At 40.7% G+C, this 18,271-nt stretch overlaps 1 protein-coding gene across 5 annotated transcripts in view; it reads right to left on the bottom strand.

Annotated features, from left to right (window-relative positions):
- Positions 1-18,271, bottom strand: part of MYO5A (myosin VA) — a 106,063-nt gene that overhangs the window by 21,927 nt on the left and 65,865 nt on the right. For 3 of the 5 annotated variants that reach the window (XM_075431347.1, XM_075431344.1, XM_075431346.1), the window contains exons 16-28: positions 16,138-16,235; positions 15,358-15,444; positions 15,151-15,259; positions 13,435-13,646; positions 12,297-12,453; positions 7,944-8,183; positions 7,168-7,416; positions 5,962-6,055; positions 5,095-5,243; positions 4,260-4,373; positions 1,983-2,126; positions 1,149-1,202; positions 215-442 (exon numbers count right to left, since the gene is read on the bottom strand). In XM_075431347.1, coding sequence (XP_075287462.1) covers positions 215-442; positions 1,149-1,202; positions 1,983-2,126; positions 4,260-4,373; positions 5,095-5,243; positions 5,962-6,055; positions 7,168-7,416; positions 7,944-8,183; positions 12,297-12,453; positions 13,435-13,646; positions 15,151-15,259; positions 15,358-15,444; positions 16,138-16,235 — 1,935 coding nt within the window. Of the gene's footprint in view, positions 1-214; positions 443-1,148; positions 1,203-1,982; positions 2,130-4,259; positions 4,374-5,094; positions 5,244-5,961; positions 6,056-7,167; positions 7,417-7,943; positions 8,184-12,296; positions 12,454-13,434; positions 13,647-15,150; positions 15,260-15,357; positions 15,445-16,137; positions 16,236-18,271 lie in introns of all 5 variants that reach the window. The other 2 variants (XM_075431342.1, XM_075431345.1) reach the window with 1 other exon arrangement.

Raw genomic sequence — 18,271 nt, 5'->3', positions numbered from 1 at the left:
GGCAGACAAACCCAAAACTGGTTTATTAATACAATCTCCCAAGTCAGACTGCTGCAATTTGTGCACTAACAACGGATCATGGATTAGACTTAGAACAGCTTTCAAACCCAGACCCTTTTTTTCTGCCTTTTCAAGCATGCTATTGAATTAAATAAAGCACGTCAGTGATGCAATGTAACTTTAACACAGAGTGCATCTGCTGACTATTGTTTACCTTGGGTTGAATAGCCTCTTTCTGGCTAACAAGCTGAGACCTCAGAATGAGGACTTCTTCCTTGCGTACTTCAAGCTCTTCACTTACTGAAGTCAGCTGATCCAGAAGGACTCTATATGCAGGGGCACCAGGAGCAGTTACCTCTGGAGATCCCGTTTCTGTGAGGGCCTTCTGCAGCTCATTCAACTCATTCTTCAGTTTTTTATTCTCAGATTCAAGTTCTTGACGCTGCAAGAAACAGGGACAGTTCCGTCACACAGATGCATTCCAGTGTGCCTATAAACCACAGGCACAAAACTATGGGTAGAAATGGTGAAAACAATGAGTAACTGCAAGAAATCCATCAATCTCTCCCACATCCCTGGCCTCTTGACTACAGTGAACAGGGCCTGGGAGGATTTCACTAACAGGGCTAACCTTTTGCCTGAAGTGCAATATCAGAACACGTATACATGAACCATACAGATTTGACAGGGAAAAAAATCACCAATTTTTTTTCCTCTTCTTCTCCCCTTAACAAAAAAATAAAGTTCAGAACCAATACTGTTTAGCAGGCTAAGAAGATTCTACATCATTCAGTGACACTAGGAAATATTTTTAGTTTTAGTTGTCTAAGGTATTCATTAATTTAAATAATGTTTGGAAAGGAGAGCTACATTTATCACTGTACTCTTGCTCAAATGAACTTGCAAGCTGTACTAAGTGTTTCAACAGAGAACTTCCCCTGTTTAAGCAGATCTTTTTGTTCAGCAGCCCCAGCCTACAGCTCAAAAAGGACAATCCTACAATCAAATGATTGCTGGGGAATTTTTGTTCTAGTTTCTCCAGCTAATATTCTGCAACAGGAAGGCTGATGTAATTTGCTATGGCAGCATATACAATTGGTGGCAATATTTTCACTAGAAAATAACAGAAACCTCCTTTTTAGAATTACCTTGAGTGACTCATACTCCAACTCTGCACCTCTTATTTGAGGCCTTTCCTCCTCCTATGAAAGAATACAGACAAGTGTGAAAAATAAAAATCCAATCCTTTCTATTCTTTAATTTAGTTGAGACAGGAAAAGGAAAGGGAGCTGAAATTATTTTCCCATAAAACTGGAAACACTAATTCTGGTACTGCAGAGTGCTTTAGTTTGAATATTAGCATTGTCTCCTTTCATTTACTTATGAATTTTTGACACATAATTGGTTAACATAAATAAAATCATGTACACATCACACCACTGTCACTAGTAATGAAACAGAGCAGGACGAATGCCAGGATGCTCAAGAAATTCACTGGTAGAAGAGTAATAAGAAACAATTGCCAAAACTGGTTTCATATTTTTATAAGCACCTAAAGAGACCAAATCAGAGCAGAATTTAAAACAAACTCTACTGAACTTGTCTAATACTAGCACTTTGGCTGCGCATCCTGGTTGAAACACTTCTTATTCTGCCTTAAACGAACAATTATTCATACTCCCCGTCATTTAAGTAGCATTTCTGTATTGCTATTCCTTAGTAAAAACAGCCTTTTTTTTTTTTAAGCAAAGTCCCAAGCACTTTTTGCTCCTGTTAACTTCCATCAGAGGATCTCAAGGACCTTGGAAAACGAAATAACCAGTTGCTAGTACTAAGCACCAGGCATAAAACTTGTTGTTAAAATAAAGCAAGTACTAGAGGAAGATAAGGATTTAGTAAAAGCCAGTCAGCATTCACACAGCTACTCTTTCACAACAAGGGATACTCTGGCGTCAGCATTTGATCAGCTAGAAGGAGTCCACCTTAGCTTTAGCACGGAGAGCCTGTTCTTCCTTTCGGTCCAGTTCATCCTGCAGGGATTGCTTTTCTTGCTCCAGCTCCGTAACCCGTTTCTGCAGCTTGAGGAACAGAGACATATCCAATGGTGCCTTCTTCTCACTTGGTTCCTGCTTTGGAAAGAACAGAAGGAAGTCAAGGAGTATTCCCCGTCCACATCACAAGGAAGCACTACAGTGAGTAAAGACAGGAAACGGACCGGGGAAAGAGAGGAACACAGATATGTTTCTTGATTCTGGGAGTTGACTATTGGCATCTAAAATATTTCATCAGGTGTCAAATGCTATTTTAAAAAAGGATCTACTAGTATAAAACGTACCTAAGCCTAAAGCCTAGCAACAGAAAGCACTAGAGACTACCCAGCAGACAGGAGGTCTATAATTAAGCATACCTTTTATTCTTACTTGTTTGGAGGGGGAAAGGAGAAAAAAAGTCTGTGGTTAGACTCACTTGCAAACAACTATAAATAGAGGCTTTTTTTTAAGTTTTAAATTATTTCTACAGTAAGTTCTTCAGTTACAGAGAAATCTCTTTGCTGATTGCAGATTTACAGGTTAATTTAGTGGGACGTGACACAAATAGGTACCAGAAGATGTATTTTATGTCTTTTTCCTTTGATCGTTCTAATTATACAGCCTGTTCTGGGCCTAAGCTATTAGCTTTCTCATTCTTCTGTGGGCAAGGACCAGCGTTTGTAATGTGAAGGTGCATCAGAAATTGGCCATTAGCCATTTTGTACTTTATGTAGCAAGAAAATCAAAGCATTTACTATGAAGCGCACCATAAAATGTTGAAGCCTAGAAAAGGAACTAGAAAATTAATATTAATGACTGTTGCAGACAAGCAAGCACAGCCATTTCCACTTCGTCTCCTTTTACTGTTGCAGGGCAGAGTCATAAACCACACCGGCAGCTGAGGAAAACGAAAAGAGAGTTTTCTGGCTTTACTGGTTCGTATTGAGGTTGTATTGTTAATCCATATTGCTAGTCTAGAGCCAAACAGGAGGCTGAAATCTTAAAGGGTTAAACAAATACAGATTTCATCTTCTCAGTGCTGCATTTATTCACACTATTGTGTGAGTTATTTTTTTTCAGTTATATTCTAAAAACTGAAACTGGCTCTAGAACAGCAATTCAGTAAGCCTGTCAGCGAAATGAAAAGTTGACATTTGGCTCGTGTGTGAAATCCAGTCACATGTAGTTGTACTGTCCTTTTCCCGATTATCCATGAAGGTAGGAGCATCTTTCTGAAACAATTATGTAAGGTGAAAAATGCAAGTGGGAAGGCAAATTATGAAAGAGTCCGCATAGAATATGCATCAGCATCAATGTGTCAGGGTATTTGCATCCACTGTAGAAAATAATTTTCTGCGGAGGCTTTCAAAAACCGTAATGACAGCCTGTAAAAAGCAACTGTGGAGATAACTAACCTAGAGAGAGGGCAAACAGAGGGAGCTGTGCAGTGGCTCGCAGTTAAGAAGATCTCTAGAATGAATGGAAAAAGCTTTGCATCTGCAAACTGCCAAAAAGTCAGACCACCAACCTGCTAGCTCTCTGCTGTGCTAGCAGTCCCACTTCTTTGGGAGGGGCCAAAAGGAAAATACTAATGGCTTGGAATTGCACCACAAATTATTCATTATTATTATTCACTAACTGAATCAAGAGAGTCATCTTTCTGAAAATTTTTAAATATCCTGGGATTTGTATCACTGCATATGCAAAGGTCCAGTACATTCTCGAAGTTTTATTTGTCTCTATGAAATAGAGGAAAAATGAATCAACATAAGATTCTCACCCCTAACAGGGAACCCACTCCATGTAGTGACTAAGAATGTGGCTAGCCACCTTGCCACTTGTAATCCCTGAATATACAGTACACCGGCTTCCCGGGAAGTTTCAATGATTTTCTGAATTGCCACTTTGTGCTGAAAAAGTGATTGTGCTTACAAACACTGGCAAACAAATGTTTTGAAGATGCAAATCAACTGGATGTCCAAGTACCTAGTCTATGTTTACTGAAATACAGAAGAATTCAAAGTATACTTTCACAGTCTTTTTACACAGCACCACAACTAACTAAACAATGAGCTGTTTTCAAAAAGGAAATGGAAAAAGTTGGATTGAAGCATGAGATACCTCAACAGAAAGATATAGCGTTCACAAGCACATATGAAAAAAAGAGATAGGAAAAAGTTCAACCATTGATCAAGGAAAATGATCAGTTTGGGTTTTTTTTAACATTACCTCCATCCTCACTGGTAAGTCTTCTGCTTCTGTGATCTCAGAGCTAAAAGTATATTCAGATTCATTGCTACTGTGAGTTGAATCTGTTCTTTTGTGTCCAGGCTTGGGGATGTTCTGGAGTGCAAATGAAACAAATCAATACCGCTGTGACTGTCTCTTCACAACCTATAATTTAACTTGTAATATTTGGGGTTGTTTCACAGCTATCAACATTTATAAGCAAAGATTTTTGATTCTGGCCTCTCATGCCACCTAAAGCCTATGAGATGCAGTTCACAATCAAACCTTCGGAGACAGGTCACATCCTACACCATCAAGTATTGCTGCAGAAAGCAGAATCAAGCAACAACGCAGCGTTCTGTGGCAAAGAAAATCTCCATCTACAGGAAGCACAAGCAGCAATTCTCTAACTTCCCAGACATTGTATTGAGGAATACTTTTTCTTCCTGCCACATAAAATATTCCTAGAACTACTTAAAATTTAACACTGGAAGAATGTGGTACAAACAACCCTAGCACATGTGAATAGCTTCAGGGCAAAACAAGGGCAGATGGCACGTGCAATACCACTAGCAAAGTCACAGCATAAATTTAGCCTTCTTCACAAACACGAAAACAAAAATAAATTTTTAAAAAAATCAACCACAAATTTTAAATGTATTTTTTCTGGCTGAGCTAATCTAATTAATCAAGATTTAAAAGGACAAATTCCCTTTCCAAGTACAGATCATCACCACACAGCTGACAGCAGAATCAGTTACTAACTTCTACCACTAGATTCTGCCTAAACACATTTGTGAACAGCTTTTGATTTCTCAGATGTTTAGCCACTTACCACCATTAAGTTCATTTCATCCTTGAGGTCATCGTACCGCTCCTCCAAACGGCTGAACTCATTCAGCAGGTTCTGGTACCGTAACCGTTCATCATTCAGATCTAGCTCTAGCTGTTTCGTTTCCTCCACTAGCTTCTTTTCCATCGTCTCTGCCACGGAGAACAGGAATCCAAAGTGAGAACTCCAGTTCTACCTACCACGCAGCACATCTGTCCTGGAGGTACAAGCATGCATCTGCACCAGGAACACAGATGGTGAAACAGTCTGCTGTTTGAAGCTGGAGTGTGGTATTTGTGCTTCTGTAGGCAAACATTAAGCCAAATATATGAAGGACCAAAGCATTATTGTGGTAACCACAGAAGAGTTCACTCGGTGAAGTTAGTTCTTCTGCTAATACCTTGCATTAGTAATTCCAGAAGGGAGGAAAAAGGGGAACTAGCCCTGTGTTGCGTTATGCAAAAAGCAAAATGTGAGATACTTTACTCCTCAAGCACACTGACCCTCCTCATCGCAGCTGTCTCCATCGCAGCCTTCACATCTAGAGTTACACTCTTCTGGCTGCTATCTACGTAGTCACAGCAGCCAGAAAGAGCTGCAGTAGATTAATTGTATTACATATCAGAGCCTTCTTTTTAGAAGTAAAACGCTTTGTAACAGTCACCTTCACCAAAAAGACCCTAAACTCTTAGGACTTCATGGAAACTCAAATAGTAATAGTTCTGATGCATGTGAGTTCCTAAAACAAAGAAATGACACCATCATACTAAAAAAGGAATGCAAACTAAGGCAAATTAGCCCAATCTATGCAGTCAAGTGTTGCTTCAGTAACACGAAGTAGAAAACCTGAGTGAAGAGAACAGAGCCAACCTGTTATTTCCCTCGCCTGGTCATGGATGCGGCGGTTCAGATCCTCCTTTTCTGTTTTCAGTAACATGTTCTGCTCTTTCAGCTCCGATACCAGCTACAGAGATAATAAAACATTTGACTCTGAATACAGTTCATCTATCATCAGTAGCTCTAACAGCAACTGCATCCTAGTTGTAAGAGTTCAAATATTTAAATTTTTTGTCAGAAAATGAAATCAGTGAAATTATGACACCTCCATTTCCCAAATTACGTCTTAAATACGTCCCACTGCAGATTCCCCTGTATGTTCTGCACTCCATTTCTGATCAGATGTTAAAAATGCCTTGAACCACTCCACTGTGCCATAATATTTTTCAGTAAAGTCCCAAAGATGTGATTTATTCCTTAAAATAGAAATATTCCTAAAATAGGAGCAAATCTGGTAGTTCTGTGGTATATTCCATTGCACCAGGTAACACCATAATCTAAGATCTTGCCTTTGCCCAAAAGTTGTGTCACTTTAACCATGCCCAGGTTTGCCAGTTACTAATTTGTCTCTGATTGTGGTTACTAAAACTCCTTTTGCTTAAACAGTTAATATTTTTCCTTATGTTTATCTGATCTTGAAATGTATCATTGCAGCATCATATCTCGATGGAATGGCCCTTCCAATATTCAAAACTTGCACCGTTATCAGCAAGTAATCTTGACAGGAGACAACCTGCTTGATGTGTTCATGGCTAAAGCAAAGATAGGGGTTAGTCAAAACCTGTTGAACTAGACTGTGCACACATACGTGTGTTTAGTAGGCTAATTGTTCAAATTAGGTAGGCTATAAGCAGGTACCTTTGAATACTGTGTATGGGACAGGTTTCTGGTATCTATGTGATTACACTCTCTGTAGGTAAAAATGATTTCTTTTTATGAATGAGCTACCTCTGACTAATTGAGGAAGCTTAAGTATTTGGATTTGCAGATACTTCCAATATAAAAATCTGAATAGATTGAACACATGTATTTACACACAATATATAGACTCAGTATATTCTTCTACTACAGGTGTAGCTATTTAGGTATCGAGCCTATTTAGGATTGTACAGGTATAACATTGCTTAAAAATACTGCAAAAACATCAGCCACATGACTGAAGCAGTTAAGCCTGGGCAAAACCTGAGTGGACACCAGGCCCCTATAAATCTTCTCCTGCATTTGAGACTGCATACTCGCCTGCTCGGTTTCATGCTTGTATTTGTCTGCCCATTCCTCAATGGTCTTCTTCTCAGACTGAGTTTGGTGCAACTCCTTCCGGAGCTTGGCAATCTCCTCCTGCAGGCTGAGGACACGGTTGGTTGCATTCTTAGCCTCCTCCTCACTCATCCGAAGCCTTTCCACATCACTCCGCAGCTTCTCTGTCTCCGTACTGTATGTGATCTCCAGGTTGCTCAGCTTCTCCAGCAGAGATTTGTACTCTTTGTTCTTTGCAAAACACAACACATAGCAGTTGTTGGAGAATTTCTGGTTGAAGGGAGCCTTCTAGTTCCCTACAGAATATACTCAGACACAGGAGCAAAAGAGCACCTTCCTGATTTCCAAGACGTTTCAGTCTGGTTTTGCAGAATTGCTTAACGAGGTGACAGGACAGTCCAGTCTCTAAGCCTGCACATTACCATCCTGAACTAGAATCAGACAGGGAGCCCACACAGATCAAACATGATCACCTCACCTTCCCCTTCAACAGAGCAACTGACGTGCTTCAGATGAAATACTGACATTAGGGGAGCAGATGTTTTCTCTGAGTGCTGCTGACAGACACAAACAGATGCTTTACTGTTCCAGTTCTGCTGTGGCCTCCCTTTCTCTTCTGTCAATGTTCTTCAGCAGAAAAGAGAACTGATACCTTACAGTGAAAATTCAGTGCGTTTTTTCTGTGAACACCCACAGTGCTACTGAGAAAGGTAATACAAGATTTCTGAGTATTTTCCCTGAGGTCAGGGAGCTTTTACCTGCTCATCAATTTTCCGCTGCAGCTGCATGATCTTGTTCTCCAAGCCAATGTGAAGCTTCTTGTAGCGTTCTACAGACCGGGCCTCTATCTTCAGTTTCTTTAGCTCCCTCTTGGCCATCATGCGCCGGTAACAGCATTGCAAGTAAACAATTGCCTTCAAGGTCCTACGGTAGTGCACTCGAGCCAGCCAGCCTCTTACATGTTTCTGAATAATAATAGACTTGTGCTCCCGAAGCATCTACAGTTAAGAAGAAACAACACAAGGGGTATTAGAGTTGCAAACTCCACCTGCTCAGTTAAACAGACTCCATAATGAGAGCTGTAAAGATTCTGTACACAGAGACACCTTAGCCTGAAAAGAGAAACTTCTGGTGAAGAGTAACAAGAAATGAATATGGAATTAATTTAAACAAAAAAGAAGAGGAAAAAAAACAAAAAAGAGAGGAATAAGGAAGATGATAGAGAATAAAATGAAAAGGAACCAGAAGGAAAAACACGGAAATAAAGAACTGGAGGTGCACTGAAGAGCGAGGCATTCCTTTGTGTTGGCATCAGATCCAAGCTAATTACAAAAATACATGGTACCTGTTGGCAAGATTGCAAATACAATCCTTTTTTTTTTTTTTACTCCATCTTTTATCTTGAAACATCTTAGAATCATTGGCATATGCTGCGTAGGATTCATCAATACAAAGTTTAAAATTACCACACTTGATACGCAATGCAGCCAGTACACACTAGAATCCAGAGTAAGTTGTAGCAGCTGTTAAAACCAGCAGCTGTAGTCTAGCTGACCAAACTACAAGTTCCAATCAGTTTTCCTTTTTTTTTTCCCCCCCTTTTTTTGACATATCTTAGACTTGCCAGCATGGAAAAATCTCCATTTACTCTAATCAGAAATTTTATATTGTAGTAATTCCAACTTCTTTCATGGCAGAAATTTCAACCATGTCTTTGAGGTGTAAAAAAAAAAAAAATCATAAATATTTAAAAATAATTTTTAACGAAAATCAGTCAAGAACGCCAGCAACCTTCATCAGTGTGTTAGCCAGAGACTTCCACTAGGAAGTGTCTACTACTTGTTTTTGGATTCTTCACGCACTGATTCCACCAGAGATCCCCCAGGTCTGGAGCACCTGAATTCCAGCAGACCACAGCTATGCCCAGAGAGCCTGCTCAAACCCACAAGGCTTCCAGGACTCTAAGAACTTCAGAGTTCACTTAATAAAGCTTCTTCAAATTAAGCAGTTTATTCTAAAGAACAAAACTATTTAAGATTTTATGTTACTTCTTGGATGTGATAGTTTAAAGATCATATGTGTTTCACATTCTTACACTGATTTACCATAAAGTTGATAAGACAAACTAGGAGGGTAACAACAATTTTATTTTCTTTTATACCTCTTGGCAAATGAACTGAAATGTGTTAGAAGCATTGCATTTCTACAGCAATGAATTTAAAAGGTTCACTGGCAAAGCGGCAAGATCATAAGATACACAAACCTTCTCCCTTAGCATTTATTTCTGAAGGAAAAACAAGACTTGAAATACCGGCACTTGGTTAAATAACATACCGAGGTAAGGAAACAGCTCTCTCAAAAGTAGAGCAAGGTCAAAAGCCAAAGTCCTTCTGACTGCATGTCACGCAGTCAGCTTTCCTGCCTCCTCCTTACACGTTTACTGGGCTGGTCCTTCAGGCGACCCGTGGGTGCCTGGCCAGCTCGAATACAACTAGCTTTCAACAACATTTTCACCTCAAGCTTGAAAGCAACAAGTCCCATAAAATACCTCCATTGTGCAGGGATGGTCCTCATCCGCCAGTGATTTCTCACATCCATGCAGTCACGTGAGGAAACGGGCCACTCCAACGTAAGGTGAGAGTATCAGAACAGGTACTTAATCTACCAGCTACTTCCCAGGAAAGCTTATGTAAAAGCTGTGGAGGAACTAAACTCCTTGTTCAGCTGAGAAGCACATCGCAACGTCTCGGGCAGAAGCTTTCCCCAGGATGTGCGAAATAGATGATTCAACCATGTTAAATTCCTTGTATTAGTCACGTGACGGCAACCCATGCCCTCTCCTCCAACAACAACAGGCACCTTTCACAATCCTAACGAACAACACGTGTACCATGTATTACTTACAGAGTCATGGCTCAGCCCAAGCATGCTGTCATAGGGCAACCTTTTGGTTTCACTCATTTGCAATCATCATGAAATTCAGAACAACCGTGATTACCTTCCCACAGCATGCCAAGCCTGCGCTCCTCTCTCTGGTCACCCCTGTATCTCAGCTTTAATAAGACTCCACCTCAGGAGGACAGTGCATACATAGCACGCCGCAGGTGCACTTGCCAGCACCCATTTTACTGCGGTGAACAATTCACTGCTCAAGGGGCACATTCCCTGACAGGCAAGTCTGACCAGCCCTTACGGGGACCCTCCAGAAACCTGCCATCTCTATTAAGAGAGAATATAGCAGGTTTATAAAACTCTGTGCTACAGGACAGGTGCGGTGTGAGTCACTCATGCGACTGACTTCAGGCATACAGAATCATCTCCCATTTTCCTAAGGATGGCTTTTAGTCCCCACACTGCTGCCACCTATGTCTCACTGTCACATCTGTCAGATCACCGTTAAAAACATATATAACATCACAACATAAAATACAGTTTGTAATAACTAAAAACCTAAGAATTCCAATAAAAAGGCAAGTAGATTCCTGCACAAAAGAACAGCCGAGTCAAGCATGAGGATCTTACTACTTAGAAATTCTTATCAGGGATTATTTGTTTTCAAACTTTCAGGTTAATATATGTTAGAATGCTGTAATTTAGACACATTCGCATGTGACTGTGTAGGCAACTTTAATACAAATGAAAAATATCCAGAAACTTCAAATATAAAAGAGAAACACATGGAACATAAGCACTAGTTGGCTTTTGGTCATATGCCTTCAGTATCTATCTGCCCAAGGAAAAACAGAACTCCTTCAGCTAACTTTTCTGTGAAATACAGGCTGACTTTTGAGCCTAGTTAAAACAATTCATGTAGACAAAAGTGCCATGAAACGCTGGCATTTTGTAGTCTAACCATTTGAATTATAATTATGTTTCCAGCCCTGTAACTGCTGAAGAGCAAATTCTAATTTCTCAGTTGAATTTTTATTTTTTATCGTAATCAGGAAAACATTATCAATATCTCTAAGACAGGTATATTAATTTCTCTCCAAAAGAAAATCAACACCAATACATCAAAAAACCCAAGGAATCACCCTCATGCTTAAGTTTTAATCTTCTGTTTTTGTGAGTACTCAGCACTGGTAAGGCCGCACCTCGAGTACTGTGTTCACTTTTGGGCCCCTCACTACGTGAAGGACATTGAGGTGCTGGAGTGTGTCCAGAGAAGGGCACCAAGGCTGGTGAGGGGTCTGGAGAACAAGTCTTACAAGGAGCCGCTGAGGGAGCTGGGGCTGTTTATTCTGGAGAAGAGGAGGCTGAGAGGAGACCTTATTGCTCTCTACAACTACCTGAAAGGAGGCTGTAGTGAGTCAGGTGATGGTCTCTTCTCCCAAGTACCTACCAAAAGGACGACAGGAAATGGCCTGAAGTTGCATCAGGGGAGGTTTAGATTGGATATTAGGAAAAATTTCTTTACTGAAAGAGTGATCAGGCATTGGAACAGGCTACCCAGGGCAGTGGTGGAGTCACTATCCCTGGAGGTGTTCAAAAAACGTGTAGATGTGGCACTTCAGGACATGGTTTAGCAGGCATGGTGGTGTTGGACTGAAGTTTGGACTTGATGATCTTAGAGATCTTTTCTAATCTTAATGATTCTCTGATTCTATGATTAATCTCCTTCAATATATTCCATCAGCCATTTCAAAATCACTGAAATTCGGGATGGAATAGAAATAGTAGTGCATCACATATGTATACTGATGTGAGCAATACTGATTTGGATTCATGGAGGCACATTCACACAAGGCCATTTTCAGTACTTATTTTAAGTGCCTCGACATTCTATATAACAAATAAAAAGGTTTTCTCAAGAGAAATGTTGTAAATCCCTGTTAGATTCTCCACTGACTGCACTGAAAGCCTAGGTACATCCATATTAGATGACAGTGCGAATATCTCTAAAATGACAAGTTCATTGACTGCAGTATCAGATCTTTCTGATTTCCAAGTGCTATCCTTCAATCCATGCTGTGGTATTTTGTTTGTGCATTAAGTGTAACAGCACGCACACAAACATTTCAGATTTCCAAGGGGACACCATAGCTCAGTTTTGCCTGAAAGTATGTGGAAATAAAGCCAGACTGAAGAAGTAAAACTTTATGATTTCTTACCATCTGGTACTTGTTCCTGGCCATGTAACCTCTTAGGAGAGCCTGAAGAGCAACAGTAGCAGCTCGCATGCATTGGTATCTTTTGCGGACCATATACATGCGCTGGAACTTCTGAATAGTGATGGCAGCCCGTGTTCTCCGCAGGAACTTGGTATAGCTGAGTAAGAAAAAGATTACATATAATACATAATTATTTTCTAGTTCTTGAATACTTTTTTCTTTTTTTTAATATCATATAACTTTACGCTCTTTCTCAAGAGCTACATTTTCTACTTCAGATTCCTCCTGATGTCATCAGTGATACAGCATATTTACTTGCTATTCTACCGGATAGCAGTACAACAGAATGACAAATGAACAGAAACCTTGCAGGTTTTATGGGGAAATCTTTTCACTTCCTCTAATAACTGTTCTATAGAACTGACAAGATAGCTTAATTTCTCATCACCTTTTCTCAAGCTTTAAAGCTATTTCCACAGCAGGCTTCGGTTTGCTGTCCTGACCTCGTAGCTCGCGCGGTGGCAGAGATCCTCTCTCCTAACCTCAAGCTGTAGAAAATGTTTGCTTCTTGTCGGCCCTCTCAGCAAGACAATTACAAAGCATCTTGACACAAACCTCTTTCCGAAGGTTGATTCTTACAGTCTTCATAACCACCCTGTCTTTGAACGATACCTCCTACCCTTTCCTCTGGCCCACCCACAGCCATCCCTCAGAAGTCAATCCCAACAAATCACCCTGCTATATCTCCCTTCGCAGCCGCACCCTGGATGAGGAATGGCTTCTCCAGCAGGACAGAGAGACCCAGCTGGGAGAGCACATGGAAACTGGACAATAAGGACTCAGCCAAGAGTCCTGCTTTACCTGATCTGCACACAGCTCCTAGCACTACTTGTGCTCTGCTCCCACTGACAACAGACTGCTCTAAGCATCATACAGGCAGGGTGCTACGGTCCTCTCAGGAAGGTCAAAAACAGGCAGGACAGACACATTCATTATATTCAATTTCCTTCATTTCCATGGAAAATCGTTTCCTCTCAGCCAGTATAGGAAGGAGAGAACAAATGTATCACATTTAAATGTCCTACTTACAGGGATCTGAATTGAGGCTAGTGTGGGTTTTCCCCCGAGCATTGCTTACCATCGTGCTTGGTACCCTCTGACATATCTCTGAATGGTGATGGCAGCCTTCCTCATACGCACGTACTTCTTTCGCATCAGCCAGCCTCGGATTGTCTTTTGGATGCGGATACAGGCAGCTCTCAACTTATCTGCCCTTATTTTTTCCAGATAGGCTACTTGACCAGCCCGGAAAAATATTTTTGTCTTACCAAACTGGTACTTATCCTTGTCCTATTTTCAGAGGTAAAAAGAGGATCAGTTACAGCATTAAATGTTAGTGGGTAGAAAAAAAAGGCATGAAGGGCTAAATGAGGTACAGTTAGTAAAGAGGCAAAATTAAGTGTGTAATATTTCAAGTAAATCTAGATGTAAATTAAGTAGTGCAGGAGAGTATTTTCTCTGTATGATTCTGTTAACAAATTAATACAATAAGGCCACAAGCATGGCCTACAGGAGCAGTGTGAGATTTTTGCTTAGACAAGAATGCCACAAAGATTATAAGAGACGTGGAAGGCTACAGGAGGCGACGAGTATGAAAGCAATGCAGGCAATGCACATGGACAATTTCCTGCTTAAATTCTAGATGGCCCCTCTGAACAGCCCATCTCCAACCGTATTATACAGTACAAACAAAACAGTCGGGGCTTCAAACATGTACGCATCATTTACTGCATCAGGACAAAGCCAGAACAAAGCATCTCGCTGCTGCTCAAACACATCTGAAATTTCAGAACTAAACCAGAAAGAGAATAATATTCTACCGCTATAGGCTGTACTACTCCTTGGAGGGAAGAACTGAGAAGGTACAAAAGTGCATCGAAAAAAAAAATTTTGTTGATTGTTTGATGTTAAGTTAAAAGGAATAGCAGTCAAAGAACTACAGATTAGGATACATTTAACACTACACATTAACACTATAAATACAGACACATGCATAGAAACCAAAAGATTTTAGTTAAGTCCACGCAATGACACAGAATTTAAAAAGCTGAGCCCCAGCCTGCCTGCATAGTATTTATGTTTTTGTTTCCTTAAACATCCCAACACTGGGATTGCACTTCAGCAAGGTAAGGTTTCTTGCTTTTATATCTTCAGTAAACTTTATCTCTTTCCCTTCATAACTGATACTTCTGAGTAAGTCTTAGTTAGCCGCCTTCTACTGAGGACTGCCTGCAACTGTCTCTTTGGAGCCTGCCTGCCCTCCGCTCTTCATCGGTCCTTAAGAAATCCCAAGAAACACATCAGTTCAGGTGCAACACCAGTGGTGTGGGTGGCATAGACTGGGAATGTAGGGCTACAACTGGAGGCAGAAGGCAAAGCAAGAGGCTGCTGAGGTATGAGGACACAGCCACAGCGCTAAGCAGGGAGACCCAGTGACGAGGATGAAAGGAATGAAAAAGGTTAACTTCAGCACAGGAGCTGAGAGGAGCAGTGTGAAAGACACAAACACATACACAGACATAAACACCTCCCCATCAGAAAGGTCCAGGTAACTATACCTTACTGAAGGTGTGGTTAATACACCTTGCGTTAAGCAAGATAAGGCTCACCCTCAACTCACCCACACTTAAAATCACTGTCTTCCTTTCCTGTGATATACGGGGAAATTCTGCAGTTCCTGTGCTAATATTTAGTACTTCTACAAAGTACACTGAAATAGTGTGCCTATGAAGGTGTATGGGACGTTATCGTTACTCCTTCAGAGTCCAAATGCTTTCAGCACTAAGTCTAGTACCAGAATCAGCTTCTCCAGGACATTTTTACATGTCTGCTTTCGGTCACTAAGGACATCTCTCTGCTTCATCAGAACACGGTAACGGCTGAAGAACTCTTGGTACGTCCACCTGCCCCAAAAACAGAGACAGTGTCAGTCCGAACAATTAATAATTCTCTTAAAAAGAAGAACTGCAGCTGAAAGCAATCTAAAAAGCTGCAAACACACCTGGAGGGGAAGCCAGCTGCACTGATTCGGATGGTCTCCAGGACACCACAAGCTCTCAGCTGCTGCACTGCCCGCTTTTCATCAAATCTACATAGGAATAAAAAGAGCCTGTGGGTATGGGGCTAGTTCTGCATTACATGGGACCTCTGGCCCTGCGCACACCCAGGACAGGAGTGGCACAGAGCGGGAGCAGGAGTGGGATGTGATGGGTGGTTAACAAGCCCAGCTAGTGCTTCTGCAACTCAGCGATAACAGAGGACCGCCTGAATGGGGAATTGCCCGAGCCTGTTGGCTGCTGCAAGCTGCTCGTCCTCTCCTGCTTCCCGCTGGCCTAACAGCCACGGGAGTCTTTGTGTGCCCGGATTTTAAGCAGATTTTTAAGAAAACCTCTAAGCAAGTTCATATATGAAAAAGAGATAAGGAAAAAGATGTTGGAATCTCCAAATCAAATTCCAGCACATCTCAAATAAACTCAAGAAGTGCAAACTGCCAGCCACATTTAAAACAGCTAGCAGTGAAAACGCAGGTATTGTTTCTCATATACCACCATAAATACAAAAAAAAAAAAAAAAAGGCGCATCAGGAAGTATTTCTCCCTCTATTCATCCCAAAATATCTCCTGCTGTAAGTACACATACACTTGCACAATGAGTCCATAACAAGAGAAAGGAGACACACCACTCCTGAGTGGGCAAGGTTTAGCAGAACCTCGCTCCCCTGAGGCCTTGGGCAATTCCCTCCCATGCACAGGCTGTGTGAACCATACATGAACCAGCTTACGTGAACGGAAACTTGAAGTCGTTAGGCTTAATACAGCGCACGTAGTGTGGAGTTGTAGCGTTCAGGGTTTCCATCAGCAGATGAAGAGAGTTTCGAAACTTTTTGAGAAAGAAAAAGGGAAAAAATATCAGGGAACATCAGGAATAAGCTCAGTCATGTCTAACAGATCCTCAGGAAGCGGACCTAAGGATATTTGCTGATTTGTAATAATGCTTTCAGTAATAAACACCTGCTTGTTTTTGTTATGGCAATAGTTTTAGTTTCAGATACCATCTGTTGGTGAATTATATTACAGTGAGACTTCTAAATGTTAGGCTTTACAGAAGTAAAGCTCCCATATCAGCATGTGATAAAATTACAAAAACATAGGATAGACTGAGTTATTTTCAGCTTTTGACTGCCTCATCTACCCTAATCTTTGTTTAATCCATCTCTTCATGACTAAACTTCATGGCATATTACTAAATAGCCATTTAATTTTAAATAAATTTTAAATCACATTTAAAATCAACAGAGTGGTAAAAAAAAAAATCAACTTCTTCTGCTCCACTGATCCCAATGTCCAGCCTACTGAAGAGAACTTTGGAAGTCCAATATCCAAGAGTTTTAGGAGCTTTACTTTTAAAGAAGTATCAGGACCACAAATACCTAACGCACTGCAGTAAATCCTTCTAACCACAGAATACCCTAATAGATAAAAGAAAACTATGAAAACACGTCTTAGATGTTTTAAACATATTGTTACGGATTTCCCTCTTTCTGTTGAACTCATGATTCTAAGACAACCTCTCTTTCTACACAGAGTATGATAAAAATCACTTCTCTTTTAAAAAACACTTTTCTTAAAAAAATGCTTTCTTTAAAATTTATCAATTAATATACATGGTTGATTGACAGGAGTAGTATGAGAGTAGCTCTAACACTTTAACTCACAGTTTCAGTCTGACAACAAAACTGTTGGGCCTCTACCAGCCTCACGATACTATCTTCTTGCAAAATCAGAAATGAAGTGCAAATTAAAAAGACAACTGAGCAGGGGTTCTCTTGCATGACTTGCAGAAGATTGGAACTTGCAGCCTGTACCACGAAGACATGCCAAGCAGATTTGCATTCTGTACAGTACCATGAATAACCATTCCTGTTCCTACCCATAGCCTGACATACCTTGCATGGGGAAGGTTACAGAGAAATTATTAATATCCAAATCAAACCTTTGCTGAATTCCCTGATTCTCACTTAGCAGTGCGACTGTCTCCTGACTCTGCACAGACACTGTGCTAACGTCTTTGTTAGGGTATCGACAGTCATTCAAGCTAGTGGACAAAGACCAGGCATTTTTGGTGATTTTATCAGAACTATGAGCACCCGAGAGATGTAGCTGCTTCATCTTCAAGAACTGGCAGGGGACCCTGATACCAAGAACTTATGCTCCCCGAAAGCTGATTAATATTCTAGGCTGTCCTACAGTAACATAAAAAGAGTTACCCACGCAGACCTCCTGGAAGCCCCAGGGAAAAGAAGAACGCCACTACTCACTAGCAAAGTGGTATAGGCTGGCAAGCAGATAAAAACTGAGTACCAAACTGTCAAAAAAGTTCCCCTTAGCTCCTCTGTGTAGTCCGAGGGACAATCTGTCATATCTGAAGCACTGATTGGGGACATAACTATCTTGAAAAAACACCTGTTAAATCTGTTGAGTGGAAAGTAACAAAGAAGTGAGTTCTTCAGCAATACTGATTTCATACTTTTAATTTAATTCTGGCACATACACATGGATATTTTATGTTTAACCCACTGATATCTGGAACCACATTTTCTGGGGACTGAACTCCCACTTTTGATCTCAGTCAGACAATATGGGACATGATCAAAAAGACACAATGTAAGACTTTCAAAGCTTCCCAGCACACAGCATGTTAAATCTGCTTTGAAAAACATGAGTTTTGGTTTTGGCACCACAATAAGAACTGAGCTCCCTGAAACTGTGGCCCAAAATGTATTAGTAATTAGGGGATATTTGCTCCAAACTGTAAGTCATAACCAGCTACACCTGTCTCAAAATGAGAAGGGATCCCAAGAAGCACCAGCACACCCAGACACCTGTGAGAAAGACAGAAGTAGAGCGAGAGCTTAT

This window comes from Opisthocomus hoazin, chromosome 10, assembly GCF_030867145.1.
Source record: "Opisthocomus hoazin isolate bOpiHoa1 chromosome 10, bOpiHoa1.hap1, whole genome shotgun sequence".
NCBI lineage: Eukaryota > Metazoa > Chordata > Aves > Opisthocomiformes > Opisthocomidae > Opisthocomus > Opisthocomus hoazin.
Note: the sequence above shows the minus strand (reverse complement) of the source record. Positions and strands in the feature narration are given on the sequence as shown.